Here is a 19,612-nt window from a genome sequence, read left to right as displayed (position 1 = left end):
TCACAACTGGACTAATAAGCAACATCATGATAAACTGAGAAAAGATTGACATCAAGGATTTCATTTTACTTGGATCCATAATCAACACCCGTGGAAGCAGAAGTCAGGAAATCAAATGACGTTTTGCATTGGGCAAATCTGCTGCAAAATATCTCTTTAAAGTATTAAAAACCAAAGATGTCACTTTAAGGACTAAGACGCATGTGACCCAAGCCACGGTATTTTCAATCGCCTCGTGTGCATGTGAAAACTGAATGATGTATAAGGAAGACTGCAGAAGAATAGATGCCTTTGAATTATGGTGTTAGTGAAGAAAACTGAATATACCATGGACTGCCAGAAGAATGAACCAATCTGTCTTGGAAGAAGTACAGCTACAATGCTCCTTAGAAGCCAGGATGGCAAGACTTTACCTCATATACTTTGGACATGTTTTCAGGAGGGACCAGTACCTGGAGAAGGACATCATGATTGGTAAAGTAGCTAATCAGTGAAAAAGAGGAAGACCCTCAAGGAGGTGGATTGATACAGTGGCTGCAACAATGAGCTCAAACATAGCAAAGATTGTGAGGATGGCTCAGGACTGGGCAGCGTTTCATTTGGTTGTACATAGGATCGCTATGAGTTGGAATTGACTCAAGGGCACCTGACAACAACACCAGGTTAGATGCTAATTACTTTGTGTATCTTGTTTCTAATCTCAAAAGAAGGTCTTGATATGACCACATCTTGTCATCTTCTCTGCCCCGTTGAAATCTATTTTACCATCACTTCACACCTTGATTACCCCGCCCGCTCCAGTCTACTTTCCTTTTAGAAGTTGGAACTTTTATAATGATCAATTGGAGCAGCTCCCTCCTGGCTTAAAACCCTGCAATGACTCCCTCTGAATCCTCGAGGAAAATCCAAGCTCTTTAAAGATCTCACAGGCACCGAAGCACCTGGTCTATCTGTCTAACCCAGCCATCCCGCCCTGGAGCTCTAGACTCCAGCACACTGGCCGCCTTTCTTTCCCTCAAATCTTAATGATTGGCTCCCTCCCTCATCTGTAAGGAGCCTTGATGGTGCAGTGGTTAAGAGCTCAGCTGCTAACCAAAAGGGTCAGCAGTTCAAATCCACCAGGCACTCCTTGGAAACCCTACGAGGCAGTTCTGCTCTGACCTATAGGGTCACTATGAGTTGGAATCTACTTGAGAGCAGAGGGTTTTCTAGTCTGTAAGCAATATGAGGACAAGGGCCTGCGACTCTGTATTCCCAGTACTTGGCAAGTAACAGGCACTCAGGAAATACTGCATGGGTGGATAAATGAATGAATGGGTGAATAAATGAACCAATCAAAATGAGTATCTCTAAGTTTTTTTTTCATTTTGTGTTTTAACAAAACATACTCCATCTCAGCAATTTCTACATGCACAAATCAGTGACACCGAATATATTCTTCAAGTCGTGCAACCATTCTCACCATCCTTTTCCAAATCATTCTACCACCATTAACATAGGCTCAATGCCTCCTAAGCAAAAATTCTCCCTTTCTCCCTCCTTCTGCCCTTGGGAATAATAAATTTTGGTTTCTATGTATTTGCTTATTTCATATGAGTGAAATCATACAATATTTGTCCTTTTGTGACTGACATATTTCAGCCAGCGTGATGTTTTTAAGGTTCACCCATGTTGTGTCATGTGTCAGAACTCCATCTCTTTATGTTGTTAGGTAAGTTCGAGTCAGTTCTAACTTGTAATGACCCTATGTACAACAGAATGAGATACTGCCCAGTCCTGCACCATCCTCACAATCATTGTTATGCTTGAGCGCATTGTTGCAGCCACTGTGTTATTCCATCTCCTTGAGGGTCTTCCTCCTTTTCGCCAACCCTCTACTTTACCAAGCATGATGTCCTTGTCCAGGGACTGGTCCTTGCTAATAACATGTCTAAAATATATGAGACAAATTCTTGCCGTCCCTGCTTCTAAGGAGCATTCTCGTTGTGCTTCTTCTAAGACAGATTTTTTGTTTTTCTGCCAGTCCATGGTATATTCAATATTCTTCAGTCTTCCTTATTCATTGTCCAGCTTTTGTGTGCATACGAGGCAATTGAAAACACCATGGCTTGGGTTAGGTGCCTCTTAGCCCTTAAAGTGACACTTTGCTTTTTAACACTTTAAAGAGGTCTTTTCTAACAGATTTGCTCAGTGCAGTGCATCATTTGATTTCTTGACCGCTGCTTCCATGGGCGTTGATTGTAGATCCGAGTAAAATGAGATCCTTGACAACTTCAATCTTCTCTCTGTTTATCATGATGTTGCTTATTGGTCCAGTTGTGAGGATTTTTGTTTTCTTTATGTTGAGGTGCAATCCATACTGAAGGCTGTGATCCTTGATCTTCATCAGTAAGTGCTTCAAGTCCTCTTCACTTTCAGCAAGCAAGGTCATGTCATGTGCATATCACAGGTTGTTAATGAGTCTTCCTCCAATCCTGATGTTTAGTACTTTTTCTATAGTCCAGCTTCTCAGATTATTTTCTCAGCATACAGAGTGAATAAGTATGGTGAAAGGATACAACCCTGACGCACACTTTTCCTGACTTTAAACCACATAGTATCTGCTTGTTCTGTTCCAATGACTGCATCTTGGTCTAAGGTACAGGTTCCTCATGAGCACGATTGGGTGTTTTGAAATTCCCATTTTTCCTAATGTTATCCATAATTTGTTATGGTCCACACAGTCGAATGCCTTTGCACAGTCAGTATAACACAGGCAAACTCTTTCTAGTATTCTCTGCTTTCAGCCAAGATCTGTCTGACATAAGCAATGATGTCCCTTGTTCAATGTCCTCTTCTAAATCTGGCTTGAATTTCTGGCATTTCCCTGTGGGTGTACTGCTGCAACCCCTTTTGAATGATTTTCACCAAATTTTGCTTGTGTGTGATATTAATGATATTGTTCAGTAATTTCTGCTTTCGGTTGTATCACCTTTGATTGGAATGGGCACAAATATCGGTCTCTTCCAGTCAGTTGGCCAGGTAGCTGTCTTCCAAATTTCTTGGCATAGATGAGTGAGCACTTCAGTGATGTTACCATTTGTTGAAATATCTCAATTGGTATTCCGTCAATTCTTGGATCCTTTAAACCACATAGTATCCGCTTGTTCTGTTCCAATGACTGCCTCTTAGTCTAAGGTACAGGTTCCTCATGAGCACAATGGAGTGTTCTGAAATTCCCATTTTTCATTTTCTGTCCATAATTTGTTATGATCCACACAGTCGAATGCCTTTGCCGAGTCAATATAACACAAGCAAACTCTTTCTGGTATTCTCTGCTTTTCCCAATGCCTTCAGTGTAGCTTGGACATCTTCCTTCAGTACCATGGGTTCTGGATCGTATGTTGCCTCCTGAAATGGTTGAACATTGACAGTTCTTTTCTCTTTATGGCTGAGTAACATTCCATTGTGTGTCTATACCATATTTTGTTTATCCATTCATCTGTTGATGGACCTTTTGTTTGTTTCCACCTTTCGGCTATTGTGAATAGTGCTGTAATGAACATTGGTGTACAGGTTTTGTTTGTGTTCTTGCTTTCACTTCACCTGGGTATATACCTAGGGTTGGGATTGCTGGGTCATATGGTAGTTCTATGTTCAACTTTTGAGGAACCACCAGACTGCTTTCCACAGTGGTTGTACCATTTTACATTCCTATCAGCAATGGATGAGAGTTCCAGTTTCTCCAACAACCTTGCTAACACCTATGGTTTTCCTTTTTTAAAATCTTTTTTATCATTGCCATTCTAATAGTGGTGAAGTGGTATTTCATTGCAGTTCTGATTTGCATCTCCCCAGTGGCCCATGACCTTGAACATCTTTTCATGTGGTTGTTGGCCATTCGAATGTCTTCCTTGGTGAACTGTCTGTTCAAGTCCTTTGCCCATTTTTTGATTTAGTTGTATGTCTTTTGTTAAGTTGTAGAATTTTTATATATTTTTTGGATATTAGATCCTTACTGGGTATACAAGGAGCCCTGGTATATGGTTTCTGAAAAATTTCTCCCAATCTATAGGTTTTTTTTTTTTTTCACTTTTAGGATAAAGTACTTTGATGAAGAAAACTGTTTAATTTTTTATGAGGTTCCACCTATTTTCTCTTTTTCTGCTTGTCCTTCTGTTGTCATATCTGATAATGCATCGTTAAAACCCGGATTCCACAGCCTCACCCCTAAACTTTTTTAAAAAAAAGAATTTTATGGTTTTAGTTTTCACATTTAGGTCCTTGATTCATTTTAAGTTGGTGGAAATCCAATTTTTCCAGAACCATTTGGTGAAGAGACTCTTCCTTCCCCACTGAATGCACTTAGCACCCTTTTTGAAAATCAGTGACCATAGCTGCATGAATTTATTTCTGGACTCTCAAGTCTATTCAACTGATCTACATGTCTGTTATTGTACTAGGCTGTTTTAATTACTGTGGCTTTATAGTATGTTTTGACATCAGGAAATATGAGCACTAGGTCATTTTTATCTGAAGAAAACTAAAGGCCGGAACAGGCAAGTACAATCCCAAAGGTCAATTGGCAAATAAGTGCCCCATCTTGGTACCAGATTCAGGTCTGGGTCCAAAGACAAGCTTCGGCCAGGTCACACTACTACAAAATGGTCACATAGGAAGCTCCCACCAGTAAGTGTAACACCATTTAATAACTGAAAATAAATTAACACCAAGGAGAAACACAATAACACCACAGGTACGCAAGCTTACAAATATCAGGACAAGCAAGTAACGGAATACAAAATATTACAGTTGCCTGAAACTTTGGCACTTAAAACTTCCAAATTGTTGAGAGAATGAGCCCTCCTAAGGTGGAGGAATCCAAGAGCCACAGATTCGTAGAATCTCAGACTGGGGTGACCCAACCCAAACCCAGTGCCGTCGAGTCGATTCCGACTCATAGCGACCCTATAGGACAGAGTAGACTGGGGCGACAGAGTAGACTGGGGTGAGGAGGGGTGAAATCCAGGGTAGGGATCTCGTCATCATCTGGGGATCCGGTAACCTCAGAAACAGAGACTAGTCCTTACGTGGAGGGTCAGCAGCCAGGGTGGGTCCAGAGCTCAGGATATGTGAGTCAACTGTCCCCAGCTAGGCCCTGGCCCCCGGGAAAGTCAGGCAGTGCATCCTTGGAAATATCGCTGCTTCCAGGGACAGCATTCTCCTGCTCAGAGAAATCACACGCCTCTCTGAGGCGCCTGTTGCACCCAACACAAGTGACCCAAGACCGACCAATGGTGGCTGACAGTTTCTTGAGCCTTGATCACCGACTGGTTGACAGTGTGCCCAGGCCGAGCAAAGCAGCCAATGGCGAAGAGAGTTTTGCATCCCAGACAGAGCTGAGGCGGCAGGTCAGACGCAAGGCCCTGAAAGTGCCACCAGCCTGAGGTCCCACGTGAGCAGGCGCAGGAGATTGAAGATGACCCTGGCTTCGTGGCATTGAGGCGATTCCTGGAACCCGGGAAGGAGGCGGAGTGGGGCTGAGTCTGGGTTTTCCTTCGTGAGAACCTCCCCACCAGATGCTCAGCTTCTCCAGCCTCAGCTCCCAGCCGGTTCTACCCAGCACGCTCCTCCCTGTAGTCTACCCACTCCACCTCCGGCCCCACTCACAGCTCTCCGTGCTTTGTGGCGCCTCCTTGGTGGTCGGAGGGACTTCCTGGACCAGCCCGGCCGAACCGGCTCCAGCTGCAGGTCGGAAAGGTGCTCAAATGAAGAACCCGAGGGACCGAGCTTTGCCTCCTAATCCGCCCAAGACCCTCCCTGCCGCTGCCCAATTCCGGATTGAGCGGACACTGAGACGGCGTGAATCCGGCTTGCACCTGGATTTCCGTTAAGCGGGACGGATGCGCAAATCGGGTGGCTTTCGCCGGGAGGGGAGAGGGGGCAAGGGGCGCAGGCGGCACTCACACAGGCCCCCACGTCGCGCCCTGCGGCCGCCAGCAGCTCCAGGGCCGGGCTGGTCCCGGGGAGCAGCTCCAGGCTGCGCAGGCTGCTCAGCACTGCCTGGGCGTCCGCGAGGCCGCGCGCCACCACACGGAGCCGCGCACAGGACTGCGGAGACAGGGCTGCGATTAGAGAGGAAACTGTAGACGAGGCCGCGCCTCCCACCCAGGAACCAGGGCCTCACCGCGGGCTTGGGAGGCACCCGCCGCAGGCGAAAGGAGCAGGTGCGCGGCCTCCAGGTCAGCGTCTCTTCCTCCTGCGGGACAAGGGCTGGGTGAGGGTGCGCCTCTGCACCGCTGAGGCGTCTGGCATTCCTGGACTGGCTATGGGACGGTGGCGGACAGCTGTGCTTACTGCGCTCGGACCCGGGAGCCCTTCGCCGGCGGGAATCGGGCGGAGCCGCACCCCGCGCTCCCTTTGCCTGTCCTTGCTTCCCGGTGCCTGGGCGAGTCCTTCCAGGGGATCCTTTTGGGCTTGGGGCAAAGGCTGGTGTGTGCTGACAGCGAGGGCGGCGGGAAGCTCTCCTGGTGGTAATTCCGGACCTGGAGATGCGAGATGCGCCTGCTGGAAGCTAGGACGCCAGGTTCCCCCGGGACAGGGACCAATGCCTGAAACCATGGGCGTTCAGGGTCCTCACTCACGTAGCGGTCCCTCAGACCCTTGACCGCCGCCAGAACCTTGAGGTCCAGCGAGCGATAGTGTGACAGGAGGCAGGGTCGGGGCACCTGCACAACCGGGTCTGCTGCCACACCCACGGTCACCAAGACCCACAGCCCCACGGCCACCGCGGCTCCGACGTTCAAGCCCATCTCTGCTCCTGCAGGAGAAGGGACATCAGGGAGGCCAAGGAGAAGGCCCGCGAGTCCAGCCTGCCCCCCCTGGTTAGACTCCCAGTGGGACAAACAGGTGACTGGGACCCCTCCTACCCTGAGCGACTCTCCCCACGATCTTCACCTGCAGGACACCCTCGTTGCCTCGGGCTGCAGCAGGGCCTGCCCTCTGCTGCCCACTTGGTGATCTCCGGAGCGGTGTCCACCTTTGGCAGCAGTGCCTGGACCCTCCATGATGGCTTTTATGTGCCTGGGGGAGGAGGGCCCAGGCTTTCCTGTCCCGGGCCAACTCTCCCAACGTCAGCGCTGGCCAGCGGCCCCGTGGGATCCATACTTGGCGAAAGGACTTCACCTGCCTCTGGGCCTGTGCCAGGGATGTCTTTGCCCCAGGCCTCTCCCTTAGTCAAATGCCCGTTTCTCTCTTGGACATCTGTTTGTCTTTCCATGTCTGTCTCCCTCCTGCTCTATAGGAATGGACTTTTCAGCTCACTTTTCAGACATGTGTTTTTCTTCTGGAGGCTACAGGCTGGCAGTGGTACCCACATAAGTTCCTGCCCTTGCGGAGTTCACCTGCGTTTCTCCTGCTCTTGCCTCCCATAGCTCTGTCTTGTCATTCCATCACTGTCTGTCTATTTATGTCCCTGTGTCATTCTTTCTTTGTCCTGGATGAACTCCTTTCCCTTCTCTCCACTTGGGTCTCTGAAGCCACTTCTCTGAGGAACTGTCTGGCTGCCATATTTTAACCACTACATTTATTACATTTATTCCTTTGCTAATTACAAAACATTGTTAGTTTTCTGTTGGGAATTGAAAGTACAGACATGTTTTTCTCAGCCACTGATAATAATCACAGCTAGTGCCTAGTGAGCAGTGCCCGTGGGCCAGGGCCCATTCTGAGCTCTTTGGTATATTTCCTGCTTTATTTTCCTCAGCAACACTGTGAGATAGGTCCTGCTACTGGCTGAGGTTTTATAGATGAGGAAACTGAGGCACAGGGAGATTATGAGTCCTATTGAGGCTCACACAGATTGCAGCGGTGCAGTTGGGGTTGGATGCCAGCCTCTCGGGACTATTTTTAGTGATGCTCCGCTCTCATCTACATTGATGTAAAGGGTTAACAAGTTCTGCTGTTAACTGAAAGGTTGGAGGTTGGAGTCCTCCCCGAGGCACCTCACGAGAAACTTCTGGTGATCTGTTTCGGAAAGATGAGCTATTGAAAACCCTGTGGAGCACAGTTCTACTCTGAAACATGAGGGGTCACTATGAGTTGGAGCTGACTCCATGGCGGCTGACTTTACCCCTATGCAGAATAGCTCAGGTACGTTTTGAGCAACATGGACTAAGCTTCCTACATGTGATCACTTCTAATAAGTGTAATTAAGTTCATTCATAAATATTCATAATTACAGGTAAGTACAGGTAGCAGAGACCTGGTGGCACATTGGTTAAGTGTTCCACTGCCATACAAAAGATGGATGGTTCAAACCCACCCCACAGCTCTGAAGGAGAAAGACTTGGTGATCTCCTTCAGTAAGTACTACAGCCAGGAAAACCCTGTGGGTAAGTCTACTCCGTCACGTGGGGTCACTAAGAGCCTGAATCCTCTTTGATGAAATGTTTTTTCTTGTTCTTTGTATATTTCCTACATGGATTGTTTGACTGTTTTCCTGTTTAGTTTTGAGAGTTCTTTATATAATCTAGATACTAGTCCTTTGTCAAACATGTGATTTGCAAATATTTTCTTCCAATTGTAGCTCATGTTTCCATCCTAATAATTAGCTAAAGCAAAAGTTGTTGATCAAGTCCAATTTATCAATTTTTACTTTTTGGATCATGTTTTTGGTGTTTGTCAAGTAAACAAACTTTTTGCCTAGATTTGGATCATGAAGATTTTCTCATGAACTTTTTAGAATTTTTATAGTTTTATGTTTTACATTTAAGTTGAGATCCATTTTGTGATAATTTTGCATGAGGCATGAGGTTTAGAACTTATTTATTTATTTAGCTTATGGCTGTTCAATTGCTCCAGCACCATTGGTTGAAAAGAGTCTATTTCTCCAGGGAACTGCTTTGCATGTGTGAATATTTTCAACATAAATAGTGTTACACCACCTGGATTGTTCAAGAATTTACTTTTTTTCACCCTATTATATGTCTTGAAGATTTTTCCATGTTAACACATATAAACCCATTGCCATCGAGTCAATTCCGACTAATAGCAGCCCTATAGGACAGAGTAGAACTGCCCCACAGGGTTTTAAAGGAGTGCCTGGTAGATTCAAACTGCCGATCTTTTGGTCAAGCAGCCATAGATCTTAACCACTGCCCCACCAGGGTTTCCTTCAACACATTTAGATCTCCCTCATTCTATTTAACTGCTGCAGGTCTAGTTTAACGTGGAGTTTGTGGTCCCCCACCCCCAGTAGAATTCAGGGATTCCTGAACTTGCACAGGGAAAAAAATGCATCTTCACCTTGACTAATCTCTAACTGGAAACACTGTTAGTGCAGTGGTTAAAAGCTACGGCTGCTAACCAAAAGTTTGGCAGTTTGAAACACTATGGGGCAATTCTACTCCATCCAGTAGAATCATTATAAGTTGAAATCGACTGGAGAGCAGCGGGTTTGGGTTTTGGTTTTAAGCTCTAACTGAAATTTAGCATTTCTTTCCATTATGATTGTAGGCAACAAACTCCGGTAGCATTAGCAGAACCTGTGACTTTGCCACAAAAAGCACATTACAGCCGCATATCTTTTTTTTCTCTTCCTTTTTTAATTGTGCTTTAGGTGAAAGTTTGCAGAACAAATTAGTTTCTCATTAAACCATTAATGCACAAATCATTTTGTGACATTGGTTGCCAACCCTGCGATGTATCAACACTCTCCTCTTCCCCACCTTGGGATCCCTGTTTCCATTTGCTCAGTTTTCCTGTCCCTTCGTGCCTTCTCGTCTCTGCTTTTAGGCTGGTGTGTCCATTAGTCTCAAACACGTGACTGAGCTGTAAAGTATGCTCCTCATGTGTGTTATTGTTGGCTCTATAAACTTGAGGCTGAAGGGTGAACCACAGGAGTGACTTCAGTACTGAGTTAAAAGGCTGCTCAGGGACCATACTCTCAGGGTTTCTCTGGTCTCTGTCAGACTAGCAAGCCTGGTCTTTTTTCTTTTGTTAATTTGAATTTTTTCCCACATTTTTCTCCCACTTTGTCCGAGACTGTCTGTTGTGATCCCTGCCAGAGGAGTCGGTGGTGGTAACCAGGCAGCACCTACTTGTTCTGGGTTCAGTCTAGTGGAGGTTATGGTAGTTGTGGTCCATTAGTTCTTTGGACTTATCTTTCCCTTGTGTCTTTGGTTTTCTTCATTCTCCTTTGCTCCAGCCAGGATGGGACCAGTAGATATATCTTAGATGGCTGCTCGTAAGCTTTTAAAACCCAGATGCTACTCACCACAGTTGGATGTAGAACATTTCCTTTATATACTATGTTATGCTAATTGAGCTGTCCCCAAGACCTTGGTCCCCAGCTCTCAGCCCAGTAACTTGGTCCCTCAGGGATTTTGGATGTGTCTGTGAAGTTTTCACAGGTGTATATATCTCGAAAAATGATTTATGCTCCATACTGCCTCAAAATTATAGCAGTTATTCGATGGGTTGCTATATCTTTTTATTTAATGCATTCATAAAGAAGCACATACATTACTGTATCACAAAGAATACTACAGACCCATACTCAATATTGTAAGTCCTAGCCAGAGCAGTAAAACAAAACAAAAAACAAATAAAAAGTTATCCAGATTGGAAAAGAAGAAGTAAAATTATCTCTATTCATGGATGATATGATCCTATAATAGGAAATTCCATGCAGTCCACAAAAAGCTTCTGGAGTTAATAGAGAAATTTGGCAAAGTTTCAAGGTACAAGGTCAATGAACAAAAATCAGAGGGATTTCTATACACTAGCAATGAGAAATTTGAAAGGAAAATTAGGGAAACTATTTTACTGGCAATATCATTTAAGAGAATGAAATATGTAGAAATAAATTTAACCATGGCTTTCCTTTCATCTCGGGAAACATTTTTGACTATTTAAAATATCACCCAATTTTCAAAATAGTATATTAAATAATCTTCAATCAATTTCTAAAAAAAAAAAATTAACCAGAAATGTGGAAGACTTATACAGTGAAAATTATAAAACACGGCTGAGAGAGATTAAAGAAAACTTTGATAACTAGAAAGATGTTCTGTGTTCATGGATTGTCTTAATATTGTTAAATGTCAATACTGCCCAAGCAATCTGTAGATTCAACACAATCCTAGTCAAAAATTCCAATAGCCTTCTTTACAGAAATGGAAAAAAACATTCCTTAACTCTTTATGGAATGAGAAGAGGCCCTGAATAGCAAAAGAAATATTGAAAGAGAAAACAAAGTAAGAGGACTCATCCTTCATGATTTTAAAACGTGTTATACAGCTTCAGGAATCAAAACAGCCTGATATTGGTATAACAATAGACTCATACAACAATGGAATAGAACTGAGAGTACAAAAATCAACACACACATCTACGGTCAACTGATTCTTGACAAGGGCACTAAGTTCATTTTACGGGGGAATAAAGAGTCTCCTCATTAAGTGATGCTGGGAAAATTGGATTTCCACATGCAGAAAAATGAAACAGAATCCATGCCTCACACCATACACAAAAACAAATTCAAAATGGCTTAAAGACCTAAATGTGGAAACTGTTGTTGTTTTAGGTGGCGTCAAGTCAGTTCTGGCTCAGTTCGACCCTATGTATAACAGATCCAAACACTGCCCCCCCCGCACCATCCTCACAATCGTTGTTATCCTTGAGCCCGTTGTTGCAACTGCTGTGTCAGTCCATCCTGTTGAGGGCTGTCCTCTTTTTCAATGGCCTTCTGATTTACCAAGCATGATGCCCTTCTCCAGGGGTTGATCCCTCCTGATGACATGTTTAAAGTATGTGAAACGAAGTCTCATCATCCTTGCTTCTAAGGAGCATTCTGATTTTTCTTCCAAGACAGATTTGTTCATTCTTCTGACAGTCCATGGTATCGTCAATATTCTTCGCCAACACCACAATTCAAACGCATCAATTCTTCTTCAGTCTTCCTTATTCATTGTCCAGCTTTCACGTGCATAGGAGGCGATTGAGAGCACCATGGTTTGGGTCAGGTGCACCTTAGTCTTCAAGGTGGCATCTTTGCTTTTCAACACTTTAAAGAGGCCTTTTGCAGCAGATTTGTACAATGCAAGTTATCTTTTGATTTCTTGACTGCTGCTTCCATGGGTATTAGTTGTGGATCCAAGTAAAATGAAATCCTTGACAACTTCAGTCTTCTCTCTGTTTATCATGATGCTGCTTATTGGTCCAGTTGTGAGGATTTTTGTTTTCTTTATGTTGAGGTGCAATCCATACTGAAGGCTGTGGTCTTTGATCTTCATTAATAAGTGCTTCAAGTCCTCTTCACTTTCAGCAAGCAAGGTTGTGTCACCTGCATAACGCAGGTTGTTAATGAGTCTTCCTCCAATCCTGACGCCCCATAAAAGTCTAAGGAAAAATAGCAGGGGCAACCGTGTCAGGCCTAGATTTTAACAATGGATTACCTAATATAATAACAAAAGCACAAACAGCAAAGTACAAAATAAATAAACGTTCATCAAAAGACTTGCTAAAAATGTGAAAAGAGCTACCGACTCAGAGAGTATCTTTGGAAACCATATATGCGACAAGACCGTAATAACCAAAACATATATAAAACTTTGACAACTTAACAAGAATAAGACAAATTACCCAATCATAAAATGGGCAATGGACTTGAATAGATATTTCACTAAAGAAGACATTCACATAGCCACCAAACACATGAAAAGATGCTCAGCATTTTTAGCCATCAGAGAGATGCAAATCAAAGCCTCAATGAGATACCAATTCACTTCCACAAGGAAGGCTAAGATTAAAAAATAATAATAATAACAGGAAATAAATGTTGGAGAGGAACTGCAGAAATTGGAATCCTCATGCATTCCTGGTGGGAATGCAAAATGATATAACCACTTTGGAGTACAGTGTGCCGGTTCCCAAAAAAACTAAAAATAGAATTCCACAAGGCCCAGCAATGCCATTCCTAGGTATATACCCAAAAGACTTGAAAGCAGAGGCTCAAAGAGATACTTGTACACCAATGTTCATTGCATTACTATTCACAATAACCAAAAGGTGGGACCAACCTAAATGCCCACCACTGGATAAATGGATAAACAAAATGTGATATATGCATAGAATGGAATGCTACTTAGCCAGTACGAGAAATGAAGTCTTGATATATGCAACAGTAGAGATGGAGCTTGAAGACATTATGCTAAGTGAAATAAGTCAATCACAAAAGAACAAATATTATATGACCTCACTTATATGAAAAGACAAGAACAGGCAAATGTATAGAGACCATCTCGTTGAGGGTCTTCCTGTTTTTTCACAGATCCTGTAGTTTACCAAGCATGATGTCTTTCTCCAGGGATTGGTCTTTTCTGATAATATGTCCAAAGTATGTGAGGCAAAGCTCGCCACCTTTGATTCTAAGGAGCATGCTAGCTATACTTCTTCCAAGATAGATTTGTTCATTCTTCTGGCAATCCATGGTATATTTAATATTCTTCCCCAATGCCATAATTCAAAGGCATCCACTCTTCTCTGGTCTTCTTTATTTATTGTCCAGCTTCCTCATGCATGTGAGGGGATTGAAAACACCAAAGCTTGGGTCAGGCTGCCTTAGTCCTCATAGTGACAGCTTTGCTTTTTAACACTTTGGTGGTCTTTTGCAGCAGATATGCCCAATGCAATATGTCATTTGATTTTCTTGAAAGCTGCTTCGGAGGGTGTTGATTGTGGATCCAAGTAAAGTGAAAATCTTGACAGCTTCAGTGTGTAGAATTGAACACCTTATGGAATTTGATTCCTTGGCTTGGAGGTTTAGGGTCATGGTTTCATGGGACATCCCAGCTAATTGGCCTAATAACATGTTTAGTGCTCCTCTTTTATCTCCTAGTTCATTGTATAGTGCCTGGGGTCTTAAAAGCTTGCAAGCGATCATCCAAGGTACAGCAATAGTTCTCTGTTTGCCTGGAGCCTTAGAGGAAGATGGAGAATCAAGAGTAAGAGAAGGAAATATTCTGGAAGGTGTGGCTAATTGCCTTCATGAACAACTGCCTCTTTTGCCATGAGAACTGGATGGTGCCTGGGTAGTAGTACTAAACATTTTGATCATTCTCTCAATTCTGATCAAAAGGGGGAAAATGCTGAAGAGAATATGGAATCCTCATGGAGTCCAGATTTTTCTGGAGCCATGAAACCTGGATGAACCCCTAAAAGTCTTGCCCAGAGATAGTATTTAAACTGTAAACCAAAAATGCCTCCTGGAGTCTTTTTAAAACCAAACAGTAGCTTAGCTGAACTAGTAAAGAATGTTTGCCTTGACCATTGGGCTCTTTTAAGAACTATCTATATGAGATCAAACTGACAAAAGCAACTGGAAAGATTAGATAGAAAACTTTGGGGGCAGTGAGTTTATGTTAATGGGGGAGGAACAACGCAGAAAAGGAGGTGAGAATGCTTGAACAACTCGAAGGATGTAATCGATGTCACTGAATTGTACACGTGGGAATTGTGGAACAACTACGAAAATAAAATAAATTATTCCAAAACAAAAAACTAATGCATACAAGCACATACACAGTCCCACATCACAAACAGCTTATTTTCTCAGTGTTTATTTTAATAAAAAGTAGAAAAATAAACATCTTGTGTGGTCAGAGTTTGGGTCTCTGCACACATACATAAATAGCGATCTGGTGGCAATAATTTAAGAACACTGGTCAGTGCATATATACAATGTCTGGGGTGCTGGGAGAGGGTGGATGATGGGTCCAGTTCTCAGGCACACTGGTCCCCACTGGCAACACATTTCAGGTCCCGTGTGAGGAGGCGGAAGAGGTTGGACATGACAGAGGCCTCGAGGCAGCTTTGGGACTCCTGTGGGAGAGACGAGTCAGTGGTCTCTCACTGCCCGGCATCAGCCTCCTCCCTTATGCAAGACCCTGGCATCCACCCTTTCCTGTCACTTACCTTCTTCGTGGCCTCCTGGAGCCTGTGCAGCCAGCGGTGGAGGTGGCCCTGTGGTCTGGGACCTGATGTGGGCTGAGCGGAGACCTGTGAGCAGAGGGCAGGGATGTGTGAGACAGGGCCTGGGCAGAGAGGTGGGGTCTCACAGGGCCAGAGCCCACAGAAGGGTCTCGGGTGCCCCCCCCCCGAGGACTCACACAGGCCCGGAGCTTGGAGTGGATGTGGTGCAGCGTGTGAAGGGGCTGGTCCAGGACGGCTCCCAGAGCTGAGTCAGACATGGTCCTCAGGACCTTCACTGTCAGGGCCAGCTCAGCCTCCAAGGCCATAGGGCGCTCCCACACCTGAGGAGAGGAGATAGAAGACAGGTGAGCATTGCACCTTAGAGAGAACAGGTGAGGTGTGGAGATGAGTGGGGATCAAGAAACGAACAGGTGAAGGTGACAGGTGAGGGACACAGGTGAGGGCACAGCTAGTGCGCTCAGGTGAAGAGAACAGGGAAGAGAGGACTAGGATGGGAGAAGAAGAGAGGGACAAGTGAGGAGAGGTGAAGAGGCCACATAAGGTACAGGATGAGCAGGACCAGGTGAGGGCAGGGGTGGCCCTGACTCTCCCAGCTCACCTGCAGCTGCTTCAGGTCCCAGGTCCTGGGGAAGAGACGAGAGCTGCAGCTCCGGTCCTTCAGCAAGAGCGACTCTTCCTAGAGAGCAAAGGTAAAGTTTAGCCCACAGGAGAAGGGATGAAGGTTAGACGAGTGCAGGACTGGAGGATGGTTAACAACAGGAGGAAGGGAGCTTAACCCACCAACAGATGGTAGAGAGACCTTTAGTGTGGAGGGCACATGTTAGCCCACAGCAGTAAAAGCAGATCACCCAGTGAAGAAAGAGTAAAGATTAGCCCAGGGAAGGAAAGCTGGAGGTTAGCCCAGTGAAGAGAAGGTGGAGGTTAGCTGAATGAAGGAGGTAGCAAGGTGCAGCAGGGTTAGCCCACAGCAAAAGGGACAGGGGAGACTTACAAAAGTGTCTTTAGCCCTCTTGAAGGCCTGCAGCTCCCGTGGGGACAGAGACTGGAACCGGGCCATGTGGCAGCCCCGTGTATCCAGGAGGGCCCCGCTAGGTGTGGGGGTGGGAACTGCTCCTGTCATGGTCAGCATGGTGGCCACCATCATCAGCGCCATCAGGCAGCTCAAGGCCTTGTCTGTGTAAAGGAGGGGATGAAGAGATGAGGGGATGGGGAAGTGAGGGGATGGGGAGACCAGGTGCTGAGCATGGGGACTGGGGGAGCTGAGGATCATGGGCAATGACAGAGGGGTGCCTCACCCAGCTTCATTCCTGGCCTCCTTTCTGTCAGCAGGATGGTGATCCAAGTTCTGCTCTGCAGCTCAGTCATCTGGAGTCTCTCACTCGATTTTCTTCAAGGTCTCTGATCTCAGTCTGCTCCTCCGGGTAATATCCCACTTCTCTGTTACGCGTTCTGAGTCTGAATTTCCATCTCTGTCTGGGATACAAATGCTGCCAGAGCCCCATGGTGCGGCTTTTAGCCTGAACAGACTGGCAATCCCAGCTGATGTAGGAAAAGTGAAAAGAGACTCAGGATGACACCTGCCACCAGGGGAAGCCCCAGGCTGGAGACTTCCAGAGCAGGGCGGGCCCGGGTGACGTAGGTAAGTAGGAGTGAAAGAGAAACTGACACTGACTCCCAGGATTCCGTGTTCGCCCCCAGGAAGGGGAGATCCTAAGGAAGATAACTCGAAGGGCTGGGGAGAATTCAGCTTGGCCAGGAGCATCCTGATGTGGCCAGATCCCGGACTGGGTAGGGGAGGGATTTGTCTTTCTGCAAACCACTCCAAAACAGAGAGGGTGGGAAAGGGCACATCTAGGAGGCTTGCGGGAGCTTCTGGGAGGAGGGCTGTTTAGGCGCAAGGGAAAAACGCAGGGAGAGTGTTGCTGAGGGTGGGCAGAGAGAATCAGGAAAGCAAGACGCCAAGCATTAAGAGAGATCAGCTGTCCCTCACCTTTCTACACCTGGTTGCGGGGGGGGGGAGCATGTCTTAAAACCTTCTTTTACTGTCCCAGCATAGAGGGACCCAGGAACACGAGGCTTTGTTAAGGAATTGGGTCATGGCCAACTACTTCAAGGGAACCAAGTCGGTTTGTGACAAAAGCTTTCATTCATTCATTCAACAAGTGTTTTTCCAGCGCCTATGTTGTATCAGGCAGTGTTCAAAATGCCAGGATACAGCTGTGAAAAATAAAATAGGACAGACAGGATCCCTCATGGAGCTTATTTACTAGGGAGGAGGAACAGACAGTACCCTGGAAAGTTAAGCAGGGCTTATACATTCATAATGTCAGGGAGCAAAGATAAAGCAGGAAGGAGCTTTCAGGAAGGAGTGTGCCTTAAATGGACTGGCCTCAGAAAATGGCATTTGAGGAAAGACCTGAAGGAGAGAGGGAGGGAGCCATGCCAGGATGAGAGGGAAGAACTTTCTAGGCAAAGGGAAGGGCCAGTGCCAAATGGAACCAGAGACACCCTCCCTTGATGGAGGGAACCCTTCTGCCCCTGCCCCGGTCAGGGAGCTTTGGCCACAATGTGTTGCCGAACATCCACAGTCACACCACGGCTCTACTGTGGTTTGCCTACATTTGAAGGAAGTACAAAACTGGAGGAGCTCAGAGAGGTTAAGAGAGCTGCCTAAGGCCACACAGCAGATTAGTGGTAAGGATTTTCCCGCGTTTGTCTGACACTCAGACAGTAACCACTGCCTCTCTAGCCTCCCGCGCAGTGCAGCTAGATCTGGATCCAGAGACGATGAATTTCTTGGAGACAAGCATTTGCTGAGAGCTTTTTGACTCGAGTCCTACCCCAACCCTGTCTTTTCCTCACTCATGAAACCAGGGAGAGGCTGGACAGGAGCTCTGATAGTGCCTCAGTTATCTAGCGCTGCTATACCAGAAACACCACAAGTGGGCGGCTTTAACAAACAGAAATGTATTTTTTCACAGTTTAGGGAGCTGGAGGTCGGAATTCAGGGCGCCGGATCTAGGGGTAGCTTTCTCTCTCTCTGTGTTGGTTCCGGAGGAAGGTCCCCGTCGCTCAGCTTCTGCTGCTGGGTGATCTTCACCTGGCTTGGCTTCTCTCTTCCCCCATCTCTGCTTCTTGTTTAATCTCCTTTATATCTGAAAAGAGATTGACTCAAGGCACAGCCTACACTAATCCTGCCTTGTTAACATAATAAAGACAACCCTTTCCCAAAAGGGCTTATAACCACAGGCAGTGGGGTGAGCATTTACAGGGCATATTTCTGGGGCACACAATTCAGTCCACAACAGATACATGGTAATGTTTCATAACCAAGAGCAGGGATGTGCCCACAACACCTACCGGTATCTTCATCAGTGTCTGCCACTTGCAGAGGGGCCCTTAATTCAGGGGGGTGGGAGACTTTGCAAACCAAAACCAAACCCCTTGTCCATCCGGTGGATTCCGTGGAGTCCAACTCATAGCAACCCTATAGCACGGAGTAGAACTGCCCCATAGGGTTTCCAAGGCTGTATATGTCTATGGAAGCACACTGTCACTTCTTTCTCCCCCAGGGTGGCTGGTGAGTTTAAACCACCAGCCCCTCCCTTAGCAGCCCAGCTTCCCCACGGTGCCTCTATAGGGCTCCTGCAAGGAGACGTTGCACCAACTGTGAGTTCTGAATATCCTGACCAACCTTCCATGACAGGACACACTTCGCTATTTTCTTAGGAAAGAAGGTGGGCCAGTGGTTGAAAGCACTAGAATCAAAGGGTCTGGATTCTCAGGAGCTGGGTGACCTTGAGAAAGAGGCATGCAGTCATCAAAACAACTGTGCCCGCTTGCTAGCCCACGGATTTGGACAAGAAAAAGTAATACAAGTGCTTGCGTGTTTAAGTGTGTGTGATTATCTAATGGAGACCATTTATTAAGCCCCTACTATGCCCTGAGCTGACACCTTTAGACACAGGGCTTCCATGACATTACTCATTTACAGGGGAAGGAGAACAATGCCATTGTCTCGCTAAGGAAACTGAGGCCCAGAGAGAAGTAATTTACGGTTACTCTACGACTGAGTGGCGGGGTCTGAATTGAAATTCAGGTCAACTGAGTCCCTCGGTCCGCGTTTTTTGCTGAACAGTGTGCTTTAAAATGATCCCATGGCAAAAAATCAAGGCAAGAAATAACACCTGAAGGCATGATAGCACCGAGGCAAAAGACATTTAGAAATACAAACAACACATCAGTAACGGAATCCAAAACATAACTTGAGAACTTTTGGCCATTTAACTCCCAAATCTCCCAGGGAGTGCGGTCTCCCCAGGCGGAGGAATCCAGGAGTCACAGATTCACAGACTCTCAGGCTGCTCCTTGCTCACGTGGACGGTCAGCAGCCGGGGGGGCGCAGGACTGAAGACACGCGAGTCAAATGTCCTGGTCCCGGGGACAGTGGGGCGAAGCATCCACGGAAATGTCGCCGCTTCAGGGCACAGCATTCTCCTGCTCAGGGAAACACACGCCCCTCTCTGGGGCTCTCATTGTACCCAACGCCAGCGATCCAAGACTGACCAATGGTGACCGAGAGTGTCTTGCGCTTCCATCGCCCATTGGCCGACAAGGGGAGATCCAGGCCGCCCTCGCA

The 19,612-nt window shown here is 46.0% G+C and overlaps 2 protein-coding genes across 2 annotated transcripts; both read right to left on the bottom strand.

Moving 5' to 3' along the window:
- Positions 1-5,391: 5,391 nt before the first annotated feature.
- LOC104845428 (interferon lambda-4-like) lies at positions 5,392-7,484 on the bottom strand. The gene is made up of 5 exons (XM_010600391.3): positions 6,624-7,484; positions 6,167-6,238; positions 5,833-6,090; positions 5,650-5,724; positions 5,392-5,490 (listed from the first exon to the last, which is right to left on the bottom strand). The coding sequence occupies exons 1-5, from the start codon at positions 6,789-6,791 to the stop codon at positions 5,392-5,394; spliced, it is 672 nt and encodes a 223-aa protein (XP_010598693.1). The 5' UTR covers positions 6,792-7,484.
- Positions 7,485-14,635: 7,151 nt separating this feature from the next.
- On the bottom strand, positions 14,636-16,387 carry LOC100660146 (interferon lambda-3-like). Its single transcript, XM_064293628.1, has 6 exons — positions 16,269-16,387; positions 15,965-16,146; positions 15,572-15,649; positions 15,150-15,293; positions 14,956-15,039; positions 14,636-14,862 (listed from the first exon to the last, which is right to left on the bottom strand). Exons 1-6 carry the CDS (start codon positions 16,336-16,338, stop codon positions 14,764-14,766), a joined length of 657 nt encoding a protein of 218 aa, XP_064149698.1. The 5' UTR covers positions 16,339-16,387; the 3' UTR covers positions 14,636-14,763.
- Between the last annotated feature and the right edge of the window lie 3,225 nt (positions 16,388-19,612).

This window comes from Loxodonta africana, chromosome 11 (assembly GCF_030014295.1).
Source record: "Loxodonta africana isolate mLoxAfr1 chromosome 11, mLoxAfr1.hap2, whole genome shotgun sequence".
Lineage (NCBI taxonomy): Eukaryota > Metazoa > Chordata > Mammalia > Proboscidea > Elephantidae > Loxodonta > Loxodonta africana.
Note: the sequence above shows the minus strand (reverse complement) of the source record. Positions and strands in the feature narration are given on the sequence as shown.

Excerpts from the sequence above, each read along its gene's own strand:
- LOC104845428 (XM_010600391.3), bottom strand. The coding sequence starts at position 6,791 with ATGGGCTTGAACGTCGGAGCCGCGGTGGCCGTGGGGCTGTGGGTCTTG. Across the intron at positions 6,091-6,166 it reads GGGTGCCTCCCAAGCCCGCG|TCCTGTGCGCGGCTCCGTGT; the intron begins GTGAGGCCCTGG and ends CTGTCTCCGCAG. Across the intron at positions 5,491-5,649 it reads GCCACAAAGCACGGAGAGCT|GAATCGCCTCAATGCCACGA; the intron begins GTGAGTGGGGCC and ends CCCGGGTTCCAG.
- LOC100660146 (XM_064293628.1), bottom strand. The coding sequence starts at position 16,338 with ATGACTGAGCTGCAGAGCAGAACTTGGATCACCATCCTGCTGACAGAA. Across the intron at positions 16,147-16,268 it reads GAGGCCAGGAATGAAGCTGG|ACAAGGCCTTGAGCTGCCTG; the intron begins GTGAGGCACCCC and ends TCCTTTACACAG. Across the intron at positions 15,650-15,964 it reads AGAGGGCTAAAGACACTTTT|GAAGAGTCGCTCTTGCTGAA; the intron begins GTAAGTCTCCCC and ends TTTGCTCTCTAG.